We start from the raw sequence: 23,410 nt of genomic DNA on the forward strand, positions 1-23,410 counted from the left end.
TTTAATTAACAGGTAACTTGCAAAGATAGTATAGTTTTGCATTTAACACATACTTGTTTTTCCTGGTTATTAACATTTTACATTAGTGTGATACATGTGTTAAATTAATAAACCAATATTATTATTATTAATTAAAGTCCATAATCTGCTAATATTTCCTTAGTTTTTTTATTTTTTATTTTATTCCTCTTTTTGTGTTCCAGAATCCCTTGCAAAATGCCACATTTCATTTAGTTACTATATCTCCTTAGGCTCCTCTTGGCTGTGACAGTTTCTTAGACTTCCCTTGTTTTTGCTAACTGAGCGCTTTGAGGAGTACTGGTTAAGTATTTTGAAGAATGATCCTCAGTTGGGATTGGTCTAATTATGATCACACTGGGATCATGGGCTTTGGCTTGCTCATGTCATATCACAGGTACGTGCTATATCATGTCATGTCACTGTTGATGTTGGTTTTGGTCACATGGTAGAGGTGGTGTAAGGTTTCTCCACTGTAAAATTACTCTTTCACCATTTTTTCCATTCTGTGCTGTGTGGAAGCAGTTCTCTAGGCGCAGTCACATTTATGGGATGGGGGGTTAATGCTCTATCTCCTTAAAGGCAGATTGGCTACATAAATGACTGAATCTGACCCGGGAGATGGGATTATTCTGTCAGTTATTTCCTTACTCAATAATTTATTCATATAAATAAATTCCTAGGATTTTTTTGAGGGTTTCAAAACAGGAGAGTTAGGAAATTTGGGGTTATATCATTTTATTGTTTTTAATAAATTTACATGTCTTTTCAACAATTACCAAAAGAAATTGAATTTTACTGCATTTTAGACATTTCCTGCCATCAAATTTTCTCTTATTCTCATATGTGCAGTATTACTGGCGCAGTAGCCTCCTCTCTTTCTCTTGTGTAGAAGAAAATCTTGGTTGTCCTCTAAAAAGTATTGCAAACCAGTTATAGAAAACAGAAAGACAATCTTTACCCGGGAAATGCTATATTCTTAGACATTTTTAATCAATAAACAATGTTGGGGAGGAATATAATGCCTCTACCCCTCAAAGTTCTTCTAACAGGCCTAAGAATCAAATTGACATAAGACAAATCAACAAGAGAAAAAAAACAAAGTTTAATTATGTATGTGCAGAGAAGCCCTAAACATGGGTTCCAAAGATAGTCAGGGACAATGAGGTATACATGTCATCCTGAACTAAGCGGAAGCAGGAGGGGTCTGAGACATCAAAGGAAAAGGGAAGTAATTCGCAGGAATATGAACGAGTAAATGTTTGATACACAAACATTTGTTGGGCCACACAGAAACAACGAGGGGGCACAGGGAAACATTTTAACAGACTTGGCCACATCCTTCCTGGTTTACCACACCTAGTTCGCAATATAATATAGCTATCTAAGGTGATAGCTCTCTTTCTGCAGCGTGTCCTCTACCTAAATTCTTTTTATGTATTTGGGAGGGGTGGCAGGGAGAGGTCAAAGTTTCTTTCAGAGTCTTTTGGGCCTTGATGTGAACAGCTCAAAATAATCTGCATGTCACAATGGCACATCTTGGGGTAGACTGCCCTTGGTCCCTATACAAGGTCTTAACATGCATTCCAGCCACAAGAAAAGCACAGTTTATGTTTTTGAGTACTATATATATCTTAGAATCCAAGGGCTCACTGTTAGAAAATCCAGGTTGCAAAGTCCCATCAAAAAGTAGTTGCAACAACAAAGACCATGGTTTTTCATTTCTACCAGTACACCTTTTTTGTTCAGGAAATCCACTGGGTGTCAGGTCAGGACTAAGTGTCAGTAGTGATCTACTTAAATTGTTTCAAATCTATTATCCTCATATATGTATCATTTGGGAAAGAACAAAGAATTGTTTGCTGAGTAAAAATCTTGACTCTGAATACTTTTTTTACATATATCTATGCATAGGTGTTTAACTTGACTTTAACATAGAATACACCCCTTATTTTCAATGTATCATAGTTCATAACTCAGTCCCTAATCAACTACATAGATTTTTTTTTCCATTCCCAGTACTTGGCATACAGATTAATCTAAAGCAGGCTGTCACTCAATAATCAAGGAAATGTTGGTTGTGAGGAAAATAGGAGATAAAAAAGATCTCATAATTATACAAATTATACAAATTTATACTGTAAATTATACATTATTTGGCAATTTATACATCAGAACTACTATACACATGTTCATTTGGCAGTTACAGAATTTAATGCTTTAGGAAACCTTAGGTGGAACATGTGATCTTGAATTCAGCATAGATAATACCAATACATTTAAATTATATGTACTCTTGACTCAACTGAGTTTGATCCCTGGATTTTAATATTCTGTTGTTTAATACATGGAATTATTAGTAATCTGTATGTCTGGACAACATCATTTGAACTTGAATCAGCCAACAGAAGAAACAATTCTGTAATTCATTACTATATCCACTTTTGACTTATTAATGAGAATGTCTGAAGCACATCATAAAGTGTCTTGCAAATATTCAAATATTCAAAAATATTCCTTTCAAATGTTAATATCAGAAACCTGTGTTATGTTGAGCAAAGTATTGTTTTTATTTTAAAACATAATACTTATTATGCTTCTTTCTTTGCCTTGGCAATTCAGAAACTAAAACAAATTGATATGTAATTTCTATGAATACAAATAGAATCTTAAGATCCTATGATTCATAGTCCTTAACACTATGGCACAAGTCATAGTGTTGTTGGGCAGCTGGGTCCAGGGAGGGCTCTTGCTGTGCACTAGGTGAAACCTCAGCCTGGACAAGGAGGGTTCTTGAATGTAACTGAGAAAGAATTCTCAAACAAGTTGGATGAGAGTAGGTAAGGAAGGAATTCGTTAAAGCAAGAATAGCAGGGAATGGCAGCAGATGTGCACGCAGTAGAACTCAAGGAAGAAAAGAGGGAGAACAGAAGAGCTGATTGAACTGCTGCTTGGTCTGGGACAAATCCCTTGCCAGCTTCTGAAGCCAGGGTCACCTGGTGTCCAGTGTCCACTTGAATCTGCAGGCATGGGAACTAAGCCCCTACCATCCCAGGATTTGGGGGAACCACAGAGCACTGGATGGAGTGAGATTATGTTCTGAGAACTTCCCAAAGCAAAGAAAGGAGATTTCAGGCAGGCTACTTAAGAGCATGATCGTACAGCTGCAGTCCTGTCCAGGTCACCCAGGCGATGGTACTTGCAGGCCCAAATCAGAGATCTTAGTAGCCCTTCCCTACTTGTCTGAAGTAGAACAGAGAGAGAAAACTAATGCTCAAGTCTAGAAAATTGAATGAAATAGTGAAGTAACGAAGATGCTTACCAGTGGGAAAAGGGGTTTCTTATTAACCTGCCAAGACGCTTGAAAGAGCACAGAGACAAAATGCAATAAGTTGAGCAGGAAGACGTCTTTATTTAAGGCACAGTACACGCTTGAAGAAAAGGGAATGCGGGAAACCTCAGAAAGGAGGTGCACTTAAAGGTACGAGATAAGTGTCTTTTAACGATTTCAAGAATGGGGCAAATGGCCAAGGGGGTGTAGGTTCGACTTGTAGTCTCGTGATGTTCCTCTCAGTGAGAAGCATTACGTCACCATTCAAGGTCAATCTTCGAGATATTCTGTAAGACTAACTTAACACAAGGAATTTCTTGATCCTGTTCTGCAAGACAGTGGTCACCCTTAAACAGTAGAAACGTACCATTTAGAACTTCTGGTCCTGCCTTAAGATAGGGTTGTTTATTGGTTGATTATCATAAAATATGTTAGGAATCTTACCTCCTAACTCCCTGGTTTATAAAACGGAATCTTAGCCTCAAGATGGAGACCCTCCTGTTCTTACTATACTATTTATATCTTGACATTTTTCATCATAGGCAGGAAAAAATAATCATGATGTTTGTTCCATGTCCCCACTCTGCCTCAGTTCCATGGGTGCTGTAGATTGGAATTTGAATGCGTTTTCAGGTCTTTTTTATTTGCATTTCAAAGCCTTTGCATCTTGAATATTTAAGGATGAAAAGTAAGAACGAAGTCAAAATCTTGTGGCTTCTGTAAATGACTTCTTATATTTTTTTCCTTCCATTTTTTGTTCTATCTCAATCAAGAAAACAGAGGGGGTATTGAAGGGATAAGGAAAAGAGAATACAACTTCTCAGTGCACAGATTTTATGACAGTAGTATGTCAGAGCATGTTCTCGTAAACTAGGTGGAATTGACGTTTATCTACAAAGTTGCTCCATCTTGGAATGCATAAATATTTTATGCACTAACTGGATGATTGTGATGTGGAAAGAAAAAAGACCACAATTTTGATATTTTATTACCTGACATCCTTTCCAGATTGAGAGCTCTACCATCCTCCCTGTGTATAAGCCATCCTACCTACCTCCTCTGTATTCGGGCTTTTAGGTTGCCAGATTGGCTTTTTGTTTGTTTAACAGAGAATTTTCTTTGGAACATTACCTTGGCTCTCAAAATATGCTTAGTATTATCTTATTCCCTTTCTGGTGTTGTTATTAGATCTTTTTCAGATAACCACTCTTATTTTCTGACTGTAAGCTTTCATATTTTTTCTTGAAATCTTCACATCTAACAATCCATATCCATGATCAATATTTTTTAGCCTCAGTGAACTGGAAGTGCAATAGTTACACAGTGTTATTGAGGAAGTACACAGTTAAATCTCCAGTAAGTATGAAATCCTTTTCCAAAGCAGTACCATAGTACATCCAGCTATATATTACTAATACCTTATTTTCCATCACGTATTTTACTTTGAAGTCATTTTAAGCCATTTTGTAAAATGGCAAATTAAATTAAATAAATATAAAAAATGAGATTTGCAGTTGAAGTCCTAAATGTGTTTTCATTAACTTAATTTCATAAAATAATTTGTCAAAAAATTTGAATGTCCTGTTATATAAAATATGCCCATTTATCAGTAAATAGATCATTTAGCTCTGAAACACATGACATAATTAATGACACATATTTTTTAAAGTATTGTTAACAATTTGCATACATTGAAGATGTTATCAGAAATTAAGATGTTATCTATTAAACATATGTAGAGTTACTTTTACAATTCTTTTTACATGATTACACTTACATTACTAGTCTAAGTTTTTTTTATTACTTGTTTATTCTGCATTATCCCCTCCTCTCCCTACTCTTAAACATTTCTACAGAGATGAAGAAAAGATTGGGTGAGAAACATGCATCAGACTCGCATGAAAGCCATCTGGTAGCACATTTTCTCTGGCTGAGGAATGTGAGAGGAGTGTAGCATTAGCTGCAACGTGTCTGAGAAGCTCAAGAGCACAGTCCGGGAGACTGGGGGCCAAGGTATCCCTCTAGGATATTGTGAGCGTGCAGTCCTTTTCTGGCTGCAATCTGTTTTCCCTGCTGGGCAGCCTTTACTATCCTTTATCTGGGGGAGACAAAGTATTTAAAATTAAATGCTTAGGGTTCTCGTTATAAACTGCCTTTCTCAAACACAACGCAGAAGTAACGCCTCAATGAAGATGTTAAATGAGGCAAAGTGTTCATTTATGGAATTCTAAAGAAGGGTTCAGTGACTAAAATTGTTTTGTTTGTTATTCTTTTTAGTTGTTTTCACACACACACACACTATCTGCAATAAACATTAGCTCTATCAAATTTTAGATAGAATATTGAGAAATTGTTAAAACTCCACTAAGGTAGTATTTTAAAAGATATGTATTATTTAGAAACATATGTGAAGTTGGTGCTTCAGTTTTCCAAACAGCAAAATAAAGCTGAATGTTGTGAGCGGTAACTGAAATGTGTGTGAAACATCCTGAAAATGTTAAATGTGTAATTTTTAAATAATTCTTCTTATTAGATAAAAATAACAGAACAAAACTAGACTTATCACTGCAAAAATCTGAAATTGTGCCTATTCAAACTAAAATATTTTAAATAAGGTTTTGATCAATCACAAACGATTCTCAAATTTGAGCAACATCTACAACCTTTCCCCAGGTTATTTCTTATTTTGTGTAGAAAAAAATTAATTGTAGGAAAAATTATATTTGGTGGCAGCTGGTGGTAGGAAGGTCACATTTTTTACTCAATGTGGCAGTAACAAAAGTTCATATAAGCAGCATTCCTTCCCACATTAATCAGACAGACTGTTGATTAGCCATCTAGCAGAAAAAATATTGACATATTATGGGGAAAACTGGACCATGGTTTCACATCCATGTAAGTTTGTTGATTTCTATATTAAGGCGTTTTCATTTCTGAATCTGAGAATAAGATTCTACTAACTGCCCATCTCAGAATGTTGTGTTGATCAAATAAGATATCTTAGCAAATAAGATATGCTAAGAAAATGAATACAATACATGATAAAAATGCACCTCAAATATATAAGGTAGCAAAATTGCAAGTAGGTGGCTTAAAAAAAATCTATTACTAAAAATGTACATGAAATCATATATATGAATTAGAAATCTCATTGTAATAATGAAGCACATAATAAATTGGATTCAAAATCAATAAATGTTTGATGAACAAAATGATTATTCCCTTCCCAGTTCCCAATCATATTCATTGTTTTAGAAATGATTTGAAGAGACTTTCAAAAATACCTGTTAGGGATAATCATCATACTTGAACATTTACAATTTGCTAAGCATTATGTGAGACCTATGTAACTTTATTAGTTCATTTACTCTTTAAAACAGTCCTTTCACTTGGACATCACTTTCTCACTTTCTCATAGTTGAGTAATCTTAAGACTACATAAATCTAAATAATTTGTCCAAGACTCCTAAGTATAAAATGGGGGAACCCAGGTGATATAATAAAAATGGCTGAGAAGTTAAGAAATAAGTACATGCCAACTAGAATAAATAATGGTCAACAATCTGGACACTGAGTTGCCCACATCTTAATAAATTCTGGTTGGATATCAGTCCTGGTAAGGTTAAAGAAAATCCCAGTGATTTCTGACGTTAAATTCTACATATTATTGTATACTCCCCCCTCAAATACAACAGAATGAAGTGTACAGATATTTTGGGATTAGAGTTGATATAGGTCAGAGACCTGGGATAAGCATCATAGTTAACTTTTCCTGCCTATGATGAAAAATACTGAGATATACAGTGTAGTAAGATCAGGAAGGATTCCATCTTCAAGCTAAGATCGCATTTTAAAAACCAGGAAGTTAGGAAGTAAGATTTCTAACATATTCTTTAGAAACAGATAATAACTCAATCCACTTTGGAAGAAGGGTGGGCGATTTTGATTGATGTGTTCCCAGAGGAAGCTGACATCCTGGAGGGGAACTGACCAATTTCTTGTGTTAATTTTGCAGAATTACCTGGAGGACTGATAATAGAAAAGACTTAATGTCTCTCACTGGAGATGAGCATTTTGAGACTTTAGAAGTTCATACCCACTGGTCCTTTGAAAAATCCTTAAAAGAGGGAACCCCCAGCCTGAGGAAGCAGGCACTTTTTCTCTATTAAGTGCATACCTTTAAATAAAGCTTTCTCACTGCTCAACTTACTGTGTTTTGTCTTTTTTGCTATTTAATTCTATTTCCAAGTCCCCATTTTTACCCCTAATAAGTAGGGAGGGGCTGCTGAGAGCTCAGATTTGGGCCTGCAAATTCCCGTTGCCTGGGTGACCTGGGCAGAACTGCAGCTGCAGGAGCCCGCCTGAAAATCTCCTTTCTTCAGGAAGTTCTCAGAACATAATCTCACTCCATCCCATGCTCCACAGCTCCCCAAATCCCATGGTGGTAGGGGCTAGTGTCCACGCAGCACAGATCCACGCGAACATGGGACACCAAGTGACCCTGGCTTTAAGAGATGGCAAGGACCTCTGCCCTATGTCAAGAAAATGTTCAGTGAACTTTCTTTCCCTCCGCGCTTTCCTGTTCTCAGCCACCTGCAAGGTCACTGTCATTTATTTCTACTCTTGCTCTAATGAATTCCTTCCTTACCTACACTCTTCAGACCTGCTGGAGAATTCTTTTTTATTCAGAGTCAAGAACCCTCCCCTATCCAGGTTGAGGTTTCACCTGGTGCGCAGTGAGAAATCTCCCAGACACAGTTGCCCCGCAACAGCGTGAAGGTGAAATAACCCTGAGAAAATATAGTCAAGTATAACATTAATGCAGAAGAATATACAGCATGTACTCTGCACAGTTGGTATAGCAGCATGTGATGCAGTTCCTGCTTTCCCGGTTTCCAACACAAATGTAGGGCCCAACGGGAAATGTAAACAATTATAAGATTGTGAGCAACAATAATATCAGATTTTTTTTTAAGGAAGCAAAGTTGATTATAAGATGGGACCTGAGAGATCTTCCTTACTTGTAAACTCAGAAAGTAAATGTGAGTTCGAGTGCAGAAAGATATAACCTAGTAAATATTAAGTTTCAAATAGCTATTTCTTTTACAGTCTATGAAATCCCATAGCATAAAGCCAAAATGAAGTTCAATAAATATAAAAAGTATAATATTCACAAACTATGCATCACTTTTTATTATTTTGAAACAATGATTTCCCCAAGTTCATTTTATATTATTGATTGTTAAACACAGACACACAGACACACACACACAAATAAGGTTTCTTGGAATAATGGAAAGGTAGGTGTGTGTTGTCAATATGCAACTGATTTATTTTGTTTTATTTTTATTATTATATTTTACTTTTCTCTTACTAAATATATAATTATTTCAACATCTTATGAAAATTATTAAATAAATATTTTAATAAATGAGCAATAAAAATAGATAAAACAAGTCTTTAGAGGCTCAATTTCTAATGTCGAGATTGGCATTTTCCCATCTAGCAAAAGCCCAAACTTTAAAACTAGTATCCTGCTAATATGCTTGCATAATTCATGCCACTTGAATTAAACCAGCAATAAAATGAAACAATAATTTACTTTTAATTACAATAAAAAATTCTGAAGGGCGATTAGAATATTCAGCTCAGGCTGAATATATTGATGTACACTTTTTAATATTAAAGCAGAACATTAAACATCTCAGCTCCTATGTATATGTGTTTATTTCACTTAAACATTTAGCAGTAAGCAGAAGCTATTTTAACATTTGTTAGCATGTACTAAGAATTAAGTTCAGTGGGACACAAAACTTTTTTTTTTTACAGAGAAGTTAACTCTTCAGTATGATTAAAGGTATGCATTTGGCAGTTTAATTTTCTACCTTCTTCTTAATACCATTGCTAGATGGACAGCTTCCTTCAATTTTAAACCTTGTCTTTACCAGTTCTCTACAGGACCTGACACTTTGCTAGCACCTCTACAATCCTATCTCCCCTGTTTGTTAGAACTCTTACTTCCTTACCCATCAATGAACACAGTGTATTTTCAATTATGTCAGGATAGTAGGGACTATGTAAGAGATAAACCAGAAGGAAATTTCTATCAGCCTGAAGGTTCTTTAAAATATAATGAACCCCATAGTATATTTTTCAAATCTGTTAAACTTCTGGTATTTTCATAATGTGATAATCAGTTTGGGGGTAGAACTTATATGTATGTGTGTGTGTATTCACATATATACATAGTAACCCTCAAAATGTGCTTTACACCACTCTCTAATAAGGAAATATTAGACCGTGTTTATCAAAAGCATGTTTATGGGAAAGATTAATTATTTTAAACCCTAAATTGGAAAGTCCCTTAGAGGCAGAGAATATGTATGATTCAGCATATTGTCCTCCTGAGTCCATCAGAGGGAAGAGCACATAGTTGACTACTAGTAAGATTTGAGAGACATTCAATGCATTCACAGGACAAGGGCTATTAGACGTGAGTGTGCGTAGGTTATCAGGCGCCACTGCCTCCTGCAGGGAATTGGCATTAGATTGGGAGGAAGAATGAAGCAATCCACAGTGGGCCACTGCATATCAGGAGGGAGTCGGCTTAAGCACCCCAAACCGTTCTGAGAGCAAGAGTCATAAACCACTCTAAGGAACTCCCTTACAGCTGAGGCATTGGTTTAGTAGAGGAAATACCATTCAATTTGGGTTCTGACGCTTTATTCTAGTAATAGATTCAACATCTGACTATTGATCTTTGTCAGGTTACTTTACCTCACTGTCTAGTCTGTGTTAAGAACTTCAGAGGCTTTTAAATGCTGAAGAAAAAAATCTGTCCCCTCATATTAATTCCAAAGAGACCAACAAAGTTCTGTTACCTCATGATTTTGTCAATGCTTATTTGAAATATAAAACTATGGTATTAAAAAAAAATACTTATGGTGCCTCTGCTTTGCATCACATACTTAGCCATAGAAAAATGTTTATCTATAAAATTTGTAAGGTTCAATATGGAATTTCAAAAGCTCTATGTACCTCTAACTTTCTAAATAATTTGAAAGTAGAAATGATGAGAAACTGTAAACATATTTTTTCACTTCTCCATGCTTCTGAAGATGTTTTGTAGAATAATTTCAGAAGATCCTTGACTTCATTATTCCAAATCACAGGCTTTATTGTAAATTAATATTTTAGGTCTCTTTTCTAGATGAGCAAAATTGCAGAATAAAGGTCCCATTAATGTAGGAAATATTTAAACAGCTGTTTTTAAGTTTGTTTGACACTGAACAACTGAGAATGTCATCAAGTTGATAGTGATACATAGATCTTACTTCTTTTGAAAACAGAAGTAAAGAGCTTTTTCACTATGCCCTGCTCCAATAATTCTATTCATTACCAAATTTGTATGAAGCTTTAAGTCATTTTAATCAATATCCATCCAGGCCTCTATTTATATTTCATGTTAGTCCCTAGGGTGACTCTCTTTACACAATAAATGCTCAAATATTTATAACCTAATTATTGTTTGATTTTGATAATTGAAACATGATCTTATAATTACATATTCTCTGGATTACAACTAAGTATTCCAACTTTAAACTTAAATCACCGATTTTAAAATTGGCATTTATAATTTTGTTTATTTCATAATATACACTGTTGCTTAAATAGGCCTTTACTCTATGAACAACTAAGATCACACTCAGATTTCCTAGTAAAACACTATATAGAAAACCCAACAAGTTTTAAAGAGAAGAAATTTTGAAACTGCTTAAATAACTAATTAAGAATTTAGAAAAATGATATTAAATTCATGTTAGATATACAATTATTTCTAGCACTAGGGTAAATTTTCATTTCTTTTCCATTCCTGAGTTATTACCATGTGTGAAGGGAATTAATCTTATGATTCCTTTTAAGTCAATAAACCAATTCTGATACTGTAATAATTAGCCATCATTTTTAGGTCGTATCTTTACCCTTCATTCTTCCAAGAATGTTTCTTATTTTTTCAACACAAAGACCTTAACTGCTTTTAATAAATTCTGTATTCATTTTATATATTGCTAGTATTAAACCTTTTATTATTATTTTTTCTTCTAAAAATATGTTCTCTTTGAGCTATTATCACTCTTCCCAGGTACCAGAAAAAAGTGTTTACTCACTATTGACTTTAGTTCATATTGAAATTCTACCAGCCCTTAATCTCATTTCCCTCATTCTAATTTACTGGAGTAGGAGAACAGATGGGCCAATAGGGTGTCTCCTATGTCACACCATGTACAAATCTGACACCATGAAATTCTTTAAAGGATGAATCCTCTTTCTTCAAATCAAAGATGATTAAAACACTATTAATTGTTAAGCTTATCTCAGTAAACAATTCATTTCAAGCTACTTCACCCATTCATTCTTTTCCTTAATTTCTAAGTTAATGAAATAAATTAGCTGCTTGGGTCCTTTCAGCCCTTACAGACTGTCCAGGTTTTATGGACATTTTTATCTGTTTAAATCATTTTAAAGCACTCCTATCCATCTTTACTGAACACATTCCTTCTACAACTAATAGTTCACTATCAATTCTTGACATAGTTGGTCCCCCTTAGTTTCTCTGAAGTCTCTCAAACCTCAAAATTTAAGAAAATATTACTAAATGGCTGACCCTCTAAAATATCTTACTGTTCATTCATTTTTCCCTTTTTCTGCAGTGCATTTATTTTTAGCCTTCTACCAAGGAAAGTCTTAGAGATCAACTAGCAAGCTGACTAAACAGACGCAGATGTAGATACCCCCTATTCCTCCCTTTCTGCATCATTGCTTACTTTCTCTCTTTGTTATAATTTGTTACACTCTATGTAGTGAAATACAAGGTACATATTTCATGTTCTGCCTAAAATTTTCCCCAAAATAGTTTGTAAATTATTTGCTCACTTAGCACTTTTCTATGAACTAACAATTAGAAATTTATCAACCACCAGGGAAGTATGAATATTGGATCAAAGGCCAAAGTGGCAATGACATCTGAAAGGCAGCCTGTATCCTGTCCGCCTTCCACAAAGCAGAGGTAAATCAGGGTCACTGCATTCAGCAGGGAGCTTTGGAACACCTTCCAACTTTGTGCTGCACAATGATCAGTGTCTTTTGACCTATTTTACCCATGAGAAACACAAGACTGTCAGGCTATGGAAGCTATAAGTGTGGAATTTATGCCATTCTGTTGCTAGAAGGGACCCGAAAATGTTAGCTTCCTGATTCTTTTCAGTCAAAGAAAAAACAATGTGGTTTTATTCACTATCCCTTAGCTGGGAGGCCAGTGATCCTCTATATAACTATTTCAGGCTGTATGCAAATTGAATTGACCAAGATGTTTTTAATGGCCACTCAGCTAAACTATAGACTACTTTCTGATTCTAGGCCTTTCATCTCCCTTTTCTTAGAGTGTTTACTTTAGAAAACTTGCAATTATAAATTCTTTCTCTATCTCTATGAAGTGTAAATAATTTTAAAAGTCTTTTGCCAGTTGTAAACCCACAAATGTTTTCCTCAAGGACCCAGGAGCCATCTCTTTGAAATGCCAACATCAAGGGAGAGAGCACCCATTTCTCAGTTTTTGTGGGAGGATTAGAGTGTAGAGTGAGCATCTTGCTCCTAGTTGTAAAACTACTTCTGCCAGAAAGATAGAATATCTACTTTTCCTTTAGGTAAAGCTAAATGGCAAACATTGATGGCCTGTGCTCTGTCACCCAGCACTTAAAATTCTTCCCACCTCTCTTTGCTTCAGCAGAATTAAGTAAAGACTAAGTAAGATCTGGCCTCTCTTTCCTGTTGGAACTGTCTTCAAGATTTGCTTAGCTGTTTATCTTTGTTCAGTGCAATATTTGCATTGACAAAATATAAATTTAAACTTATTAAAAAATTACTGGGAAATGGCGAAGTCTTTCCATCATGTTGCTCCTTTAAGATTCAGGACCTAGAGCATGTAAAATTTTCTTTTCAAAGGGCACTTACTGAGTGAGTGTTACATTAGAGTTAGCAAACTCCTGTGTATGAGAAGTCAAATCCTCCAAGAGGATAGATTCCCACTAGTTCCACAGCCTTATGGTTCTGGTGATTGATCATTACAATACCATCTCTTGTTTGCCTGTTACCAGAAATGATGCAAAGCACAGCTTCTTAATCTAGGGTCACACTACTTTGATAATCAGCCCCTAGCCCACCTTTCTTTTCTCATTTCTTACCATTACCAGGAGTTCAGGCAAAAGAACACATGTTATTTCTAAAAATTACATCAATCTATACCATTTGTCTTTGCTTCTATCACACGATTTTATTATACTGTTTCCTCCTATCTCACTAATCTTAAAAACTATAAAATGTTTTCAATGAATGTGAGTCTCATAATGCCCTGAACAGCGGGTTTTATGCTTTCTGCCTACCTCTTAATATTTTGCACTACATATAATGATTCTCTCATCTAACACTTTCTTCTATTTGGACTGTGAGCTTCTAGAGGGCAGATAAGGCTTATTAATTAGTTTATTCTCCAGAGATATAGTTAATATTTGTACAATGAATAGTATTCAACAAAAGTTTGCTAAGTTGACAAAACTTACATGAATGTGCTAAATATAATATGGTGCAAAGGCTGTTTGAAAATGTCAATATGGTAGTTCAGAATAAAAGCTTCAAAATCTTGTAATTTTCACAACTCTAAGATCTTCATTGTCCCTTTCAACTAAGTTTGTCCACATTAAATATCCTGTGAATGTTTTAATATTAAAATAAAACATCACAAGAATAAAGAGTTATTTGAACCCATCAGCTCCAAAAGGAAAGAAAATTAGATTCTATTTTACTTCCTAATGCTCTGAGAAAGTATAGACATAAATTCTTATGTGATAATTAATAACTCTCTGTTCCTCTCCCAAGCTCATTATATCAACTATTTATTTCTATAAGCCAGTTTGAATCCTTTGTGGAAGGGAGTAGGGCATATGTATACCATATACATTGTGATTTCAGGAACAAATGAAAAGATATTCTGATTTTTCTCTGTTAGTCTTTCAACTGAAAAAAAATGGAAGATACAAGCTAAGCAATTTTTAAGCTTTAAACTCTGTACTCAAATTCTAACATTTACAAGACAGCAATGTGAAGCTATAATTCTTTTAACATACCTGTATATGCAAATTGGACAAGGTCCCAGAGAGCATTGGGGTCTATGCCTTCCATCTTGATCTCCTCTTGCTTGGCTTCACAAACATCACTTGTAAACATGGCAGCAAAATAGTCGGAGACTGAGCTCAGAACAAGTCTGAAAAAGTCACAGGATCTAATTTAGGACATGAATGTAAAGCATCAAAATGCTAAGTGTCAAGAAGAATATATAGTTTCTGTCACATATTTTCCTTTAAAATTTTTTACAACCAATTAAAAATGCAAAATTGAATTTCAGCTCATGATCTAAACAAAATAAGCTGCACACCAGATTTGGCCCCTGCACAGAAGTTTGCTGACTCTGCCTAGAGATTAAAATATTGATCTTTAACAAGTCTATCTTGAAATAAAATTATACTACTTCATGAATATTGTTAAGAACCGTACAACAACTTAATTTCATTTACCCTCTCCTATTCAGTTAAGATACATTTTTTAAAGAATATATGTAAAAATAAACATTTATTTTACCTTTATACTGCTCTCTATCTTTTGTGGGGCTCTGTATGCATTTCCAAAGAAACAGGCTTTAATCTGATATCAATGCCTTTCAACTGGAAAGAATTCTTCAGTATTTCTTACAGTACAGTTATGATGCAATAAATTCTCCCAGCTTTCATTTATCTGAAAATGTCTTTTTTTAAGCTGCATCAAAAATCTCTTATTAAAATTATTTTCACTGGACATAGAGTTCTAGATTGGGAGAATTATTTTTCCTTAGGGACTAGAAGAATTATATTCTGCTATGATCTAGACCTCATTGCTTCTAATAGAGAATCAGCTTTCATTCTTATAATCGATTTTCTGACTTACTATGTCTTTTATTGCTAATTGTTTTTAATTCTTTTTCTCTTTATCTTAGAATTTTAGCAGTTTGCCTATGATATGCCTATACATGGCTACTTGGCATTTACTGTGTTTATGATTTTTCTGAGCTTCCTGGAGCAGTAAATGGATCTTTCTGATCTAATTTGGAAAGTTATCTGCAAAGAATCCCTAATTATTTCACTTATTTCATTCTCTAGCTTTGTCTAGGACTGTAAGTGAGAGTGCATCACAGGTAGTTTAAGTCAGTTTATTTCACTCTCGATCATTCTTTTACTCTGTTTCACTGTAGATGATTTCCAGTGACTTGAATTTTTCCCGTCTCTCTTGAAACTCCCATTGTTATTTATTATTTTCATCTTTTCCTATAGATATTTTAAATTATTTTTCATGGTTGCTTCAATGTCTTTCACTGATAATTTTAACATGTGGATCATCTCTAGGTTGATTTTCATTGACTGATTTGACTTTTAACAATGGATTATATTCTCCTGCTTTCCCCATGTTTGTAAATTTCAGTTATATAATGGGCATGTGGCCAATAAGAAAAGGAACAAAAAATTGAGGCTAAGAAGGGAACATCACTCTAATTTTTAGTTACTTTTAAAAGTTTCTATTGTTTATGCCACAGCTTTTTGATAGCAAAGGAAAAGTGTAAATATTTCATTTTTCTGATAATGGGAGTGAAGATTTTTCATGTACCTTAAAATCTTAAGTAGAAATGTACATTTTAAAATCAGTAAAACACTTGACAGTGTAAAACACTGTGTTTCTAAAGAAACAGAGAACTGTAAAAAAAATTCATTGTAGTTAAGAGGTGTGTTTTTCACAGTTGTATGAATGAGAAATTCTGAAGCTTATGAGTAGATCAGAGGATATTAGCACAGTCTTGAGGATCACAGAGAAAGATCACTCACTGATGGAAAATGGACTTACAAATATGGCAAGGGAGAAGGCTTAATTAAAACTCTATGATGTTGGACTGAAATTGAAGCTATCACTGTGAATGTACACTTCTTAACACTAAAAAAGTAGAAATACTTAGGTTTTGTGTGTATGTATGTGGGTATACATGGTGTGCATGTACAGTAAGGGCTCCTTGGGAGAAGAACGGACCACAGGTCTGGAAGAGGGAAGCACAAGGTGAGCCTAGAACACCTTTTGTTCGGGTAAAAGGGAAATGCTTAAAAATTGATGGAGCTATGTAGAAAAGACTAAATATAATGAGTGTTATCTGTAAGCTGACCAACTTAGTAAACTTTGGATGCACCTTTCTAAGAACATCACAAGGGAAGGGAGAGGAAGAAAGCTCAATGCAGGGCATTGTTATCTAAAAGTTTCCATACTTCTCAAATCAGGAGAAATTATTTTTCAGTTACTTAGTTTGCATTTTTATCTGCTATGTATTTTATTTCTATAATATAAGTGAAGGGCATGGTGAAAGTTAACCTCAATAAAGAGGGACATTACTTCTTTTAACTGAAAATAATCCTTCAATATATATTTTATGCATTTTATGGAAATGTTTTATGGAATCCATAATTTTAGCTATTCTATTATTAATACTAATGCCAGAGTGGAAACATATTGAAATTTTTAAAATAATCAGTTCAATGCACATTCAATTGTGCAGTTAGTAACTAAACCTGCTGATTCTTTATATTCTCAAAGTTTGACAAAATAACTGACATAAATGTCTTGAAATATTTATTACATATACTGATTAGATAAATCATTATCAAATTATCAGTTTTGTCAGAGCTAAATATAACATTGTATGATATGAAAATAAACTACCATAAATCAGGTATGTATAAATATCCTAGAGCATAAGAAGTATACTGATATAAAGTTAACCAGTTTAGTCTTAACCACAGTATTATTTGCAGCAGGGACAAATTCATTTAAAGAAAAATATGTGACCCATAGAATTCAATCTTAAATAATTGCATGAAATCCTCTTAATCAATTATTACATACAAAATACATTACATGTCTCTAACTCGGTAAGAGAAGTGCAGAAAAGTTTATAATGCATTTAGATTAAGTGATGCATAAGATTTGAATTAGATTTTTAAAGAGGGATTTAATGTATAACAGAAAATATTATCTTTATATATACATATGTATCTTCTATTATTACAAGGGAAGTGGGAGCAAAAATTATGCATAAATAAGTGAAGACACACAGCCCCTCTGGAAAACCTCTCATTGAGGTCCTATTCATCTATTAAATCTATTAAACTTTCCTAAGTCCCACTCCACTTTATTGACCTTATTGTCCTCCCACTCTTCTTTAAATCGCCTTTTTAGCTAGGATGGTATAGACTTTCTTATCTCAGCTTACCTCCAATTCATTGACTTGTCGTCCTGCTCTTATTCCTTGACCCTTTCATTGCCCCTGATTTTTTTCTCAGGCCTCTAAATTTTCGCCTTACCACTCACTGGTTCAGAATCATCCATGAGCATGGCTTTGTTATTGTCATGGTGGTTTTAAATCTTGCCTTGTATCTCAAATACCTATAGTAACTGCTCACCAGATAGCCCTGTAGTATTTCAGTATGCCCAAAACTCAAAGACTTCCCTGTGGGATTTTCTTTTGTTTTTTACTCACCTGTTTCTAAATGGTGCACCGTTAATGTATTGAACTTTCAGAGGACATAATATGAAAACATTTATGTCTCCTTCTCCTTCATTTATCAATCAAATCAAATATATCACATCAAGTGCCTTTCATAAATCAAGTAAAATCATATCAAATATGCCACAAAATCCATCTTTCTTTTTGTATTGGACTTCGTGGTTGCCCTGCCAGATCCCCTTCATGAGGCTCACTGTACCCCTTGCGCCAGTGATGTTAGCACCTCACTGCTCCTAGCTACCCCTTCTCTAGACTCGCAGTGGACCCAACAGGAGCTGCCTCTCTGGGAGTTTCTGTGCTCTTGTTCTGCTGACCTCATCCCCAACCTCTATAACCTCAGTCAACTCTCAGCCTGCAGGTGAGCCCAATGGCAATGAGTGGTAGAACCAGGGTATAATATGCTGCCCTTTCCCTCACGGTGTAACTAACACTGCAGCAAGTCGTGCCCCAGGGCTTCTCTGAGTTAAAGATGAAGCGAAGCTCGAGCTGAGACCACATCGTTGATTTGCTCCTTCCTTTCGCCCTATCCTGCTTCCTTTCTTCTGAGGACACTCTTTAAATAAACAATGCACACCTGAATTCCAGTCTCTGACTCTATTTCCAGAGAACCTGACTTGTGACACTGTTCTTCAAAATATTTCTCAGTTCATTCCTTTCTCTGTGTTTATATAGTCCTCAATTCATGCCTAGATTAACTTTAATAGCTTTCTAGATCACTAGCTAGTTTTTGCTATGGCCATCTTTTGTTTGTTTTCCAGATTGGTGCTATTTTTCAGAGCTATCTTTGTAAATTATGATAGGCAATGTATTGAAGTTGTTAATGCATTACTTCTATAGCCAGAGTGCCTGGGTTTGAATTTATTTCTACCACTTATTAAATGCATAACTTGGGTGAATGTCTTAATTTCTCCATTTCTGTTTTCTATTCTATAAGGGAAAAAGTGGAGAAAATGTTTCCTTCCCTTTCAGGACAAAATAAGTTAGTACATACAAAGCAGTTCAAACAGGGCCTGGCACATAATCGAAACAGTGAGTGTTAACTTTCATTACTACTTTTATTATTGTTACTATTGACCTATTTTATTCCCCTCTTCAAAACCTACATAAGCTTCAAATCAAATCAAATCAAATCAAATCAAATCATATCAAATATGACTTGAAATCCATCTTTCCTTTTGTATTGGACTTTGTTTCAAATCCAAACTTTTCTACTGGCTTTCAAGGTATATCACGATCACTTTGTCCTACTTTCATGGCTTAATTTCCCAGTATTTTCAATGCAAACTACTTCACTTTCACTAAGGCAGAACCCTATAATTTTCACAAACACAAATTCTTCCTTCTCTACTTTTCCATATTATTCTATCTGAAATAGCATACCCGTTCTTTTCTGCTAGGTTGACCTCAAACACAATTTCTCTGAAAAACTGTCATAATACTTGTCATATATATTACTCATTTCCTTATTTGTTTATGTGTTAGAATAAAAAATGTATATTTCAGCTGCAATTACTTACAACTATCATTTCCTGAAGTGTCCTATGGGTTATTCTTTCCTCCTCAAGATTATCAGAGACTTCATGAGGAGGAGTATCATGTTTTATAATTCTTATGCATCACCAACAGACCATAAAGCAATGCCACAATATGTGTGATAAACATTTGTTTTAAATAATGCAGGGAAACATGTTTCATGTACTGCTGAATATAGTTATAAGTATAAAGGAAGACATTAAAATGGGGAAAAATGAAACAAGTTTTTCAGCTTATCTTTTTCCCTTACCAGTTTTATTGAGATGTTATTGACATATAACATATGTGAGTTTAAGGTATACAGTATGAAGATTTGATACATGTATATATTTTGAAATGATTACCATAATTGTTTTACAGTTGTGACATCCTGCTGATGAACTGCCTCCTTTATCATTATATAATGACCATCTTTGTTTCTTCTTACCGTTTTGGCTTACTTATTTTGCTGATATAAGGTTAAGCTGTACCTGCTCTCTTTTTGTTTCCATTGGTATGGAATATTTTTTCTACCCCTTTATTTTGAGCCTATGTGTGATCTTAAAGCTGAAGTGAGTCTCTTGTAGACAGCATATAGTTGGGTCTTATTTTTTAATCCATTCAGCCACTTATGCTTTTTGACTGGAAAATTTAATACAACTACTTTAAAGTAATTACTGATGGGTAAGGATTTATAATGTCATCTTATTTTTTCAGGCTATTTTATAATTTCCTTCTTCCTTTCTTTCTCTTTTGGTGCCTTTCTTTGTGCATTGATGATTTTGTATAGTGTTATGCTTTGATTCCCTTCTTTCATTCTCTTGTGTACTTACTATAGGGTTTTGGTTACTGTAAGGGTTACAGACTGTCTAATAAATACAGATTTCTATTTTAAACTGATAACAACTTAATTTAGATCACCTACAAAAATTCTACCCTTTTACTGCCCCTTCTGTATTTTATATTCTAATGCCACAATTTGCTTCTTTTTATACTATTAACTTATACTATCTATTAACTTATTAATTGTAGCTGTAGTTATTTTTAACCCAGTTGTCCTCTAACCTCTATACTACAGTTAAGTGGTTAACACAACATCCTATTTTAGTATTAGATTACTCTCAACTTGACTATACACTTAGCTTTACTAGTATATTTCATACCATCATATGTTTTCATGGTACTAAGGAGTCATTTCAGCTTGAAGAATCCCTTGCAGCAATTTTCATAATGCAGTTCTGGTGACAAACTCTCTCAGATCATGACCCTTGTGACCATGTATTCATTAGTCTGTGCATTTGAGGAAATATGTGCCTTTTCTGTTCTTTCCTGACTGGCTGTGGCAGGCAAAGCTGTTCATCAGTCAGCCAGCCAGAGATTCTGGGTGGGCAGCTGGGAGTGCCTTCAGGAAGGCCTCTGTTGGAGACCTTGGGCAGGCTGGCTGGTGGCTGGCTCAGCAGGTGGGCAGGCCTGGAGTGTGGGATTGCGGGGTGAGCCTGGCACCTGAATCAGAAGTGACCGGCCTGAGATCTGGTCTACATGGGTGGGTCTGTGTCCTGGGTCTACAGGGGCCAGCCAGGCCCCAGGGGTCACTGGCTGGGCTGGTATCTGGGCTCTTAGGGCTAGTTTAGTACTGGGATGCTCTGGGAGCATGGTTTGGTGGGAGCCAGACTAGAAGCTGGGGCTATTGTGCCTGGCATGGTGCTCAGGTGAGCCTGGAGCTTGAGGCCTCTGAGGTCAGCCTATAGCCTGGGAGCTGGGCGCTGCCCTGAAGGTTTGCTCTGCTGGGGAGTGCCTGATGTTGGGACAAGCGCGAGCCTAGATCCATGGAAGCCCATCTTTAGTCAAGGTCTGCAGGGGCCAGACTGGCACTGGGATGGGCTAGGGGGCCCAGGGCCTCTGGAGCTGGTCTGGTGCTGGGGTGCATCAAAAGCTTAACAGTTGGGTCAAAATGTGGTGTTGGCCTGGCTGGGTTCACTGAAGCCCTCCTACAGCCGAGGCTCCAGGGGGAGGAATGGGAGTCTGGGGCCCCAGGAGCCTACCTGGGTCTTGCAAGCAGGCTGATCTGGGATGTGCTGGGAGCCTGAGTCCAATGGGACCCACTGGGACTCTGGTGCTCTGAGCACTGCCTGGCACTGTGGGAATTGCCTGGGACGCTGAAGCCAGCAGGCACCAGGACCGTTTGTTTCCTGAAGCTGCTACAGAGCTGTGATAGACTACCAAGCTGGCAGAGATTTAGGTGGATGTTAGATTTAATAAAATGGAAGAAATGAGTTACTTCTCTCTATTCAAAGACAATCTATGTAAATAAACTTTCCACCCATATGGAGACACAATACTACTAACCTATTCCTGACTATTAATATCTAAGTTACTTATTAATCGTTTTTTACTGTGCTGAATTTGTTTTTAGGGTTTCTAAATACATCACTTCAATTGAGACTTTTAACTTAAACTATTTTCATGATATTAGTGTTCACTAAAGAACATTAAAATAGTAAATATATTCTTGAAATAACTAAGTTCATTATCAAACAAATGAAAACAGAATATGCCCAGTGTTTTGGTCACTAAAACTGGATCCTTTCTGTCCCCATCACGTATCATCGTTTTATTTTTCATTCAGATTTTTATTGTATCATTAATTATTGCAAACTCATTCTAAAGAGTTTACAGAATATTTATTTTTATACATTCTAAACAAAATTCTAGCACTTCCTTTATCCTGCCTATGAGCTACTCCCCAGGAATAAGCTTTATTGACTTGTTTATTTTATATCCTTTCCACACTATTTCTATGCACATAAAAGTATAAATAATACTATTTCAGATTCAGAGGATATTAGTCATTTAAGATTTTCTCATGCATTTCTGTCCAATGTATTTATTCTTAATGGATAAAAGGTTGAAAAATCTTTCACAAACTGAATGATATTTCATGATATACCTGTACATTATAGTAGAGTAGGCCCTGAGAACCCCTTAATTCTCTTAGCATTGAAAATTCAACAGTCCAGTTATTAATATTGATCTTGTCAGTCTAACTTTCAGCATCTGACATCTCTGATTACAGGCAGTTTACCTATTAAAAAACCCACTGTATTTAGTATTTCAGGGATTAACATTCAGGTGTTTTTGTTCACTTGCTGCTAATCAGTTATTCTGGACTATTTATAAGAAGTCTATATTTATTTTAGAATTTCTCTCAGGACCTAAAGTATGGATGATTTCAGAATTTTTATTATTTTTCATGCCAAAAAATATATTAATGTGTCATCTTAAACATTATTAGCCTTTCAGAGCTAATCTACTTTTAAAAATGCCTAGAAATAATCTAACATATCTATATAGACATGGCATTTCATGAATATATTGATAACTGTGACCTACATCAGGTTAAAAATACATGTACAGTTTACCAGCATGTAAATGAATGGTTATATGGAGAGCTCTTTAATGGTCATAATCTGCCTCTTTAAATAATAATCCATTTGAAGTTTTGAATGATAAGATAATATGAAATTAAATATTCATGACCTTTATGAGTATTTATTGAGAGCTTATGACATTAGCTTGCAATGTTTTTTCTGAAAGAGCACTACATCTTAATGTAAATCACTTTTCATCCAGTGCTAATGATTGCAACATCATATATATTTTGCCCCAAGACAACACTAAATGTGCTAAGCAAAATATAACAGAAAATTTTTTAAAATCCATTCATTTGGTATTATTACTAAGATTGTTAATTGTTTAAAGCAAAGAGTTTATTTTGAATCAATTACAACCATTTCATTTTAATTGTATAAAAAGTATAAATAGGGAGAGGCTCAATATACCTGCAATTATTGAAAATACGCTTG

General features: G+C 35.1%; 1 protein-coding gene across 1 annotated transcript in view; it reads right to left on the bottom strand.

Annotated features, from left to right (window-relative positions):
- KLHL1 (kelch like family member 1) overlaps window positions 1-23,410 on the bottom strand; it is a 361,767-nt gene that overhangs the window by 224,087 nt on the left and 114,270 nt on the right. Inside the window, exon 3 of the mRNA XM_036893901.2 lies at window positions 14,530-14,666. Within this exon, the coding sequence (XP_036749796.2) occupies window positions 14,530-14,666 (137 nt within the window). The remainder of the gene's footprint in view (window positions 1-14,529; window positions 14,667-23,410) is intronic.

The sequence above is a fragment of the Manis pentadactyla genome, chromosome 17 (assembly GCF_030020395.1).
Source record: "Manis pentadactyla isolate mManPen7 chromosome 17, mManPen7.hap1, whole genome shotgun sequence".
Taxonomy (NCBI): Eukaryota; Metazoa; Chordata; class Mammalia; order Pholidota; family Manidae; genus Manis; species Manis pentadactyla.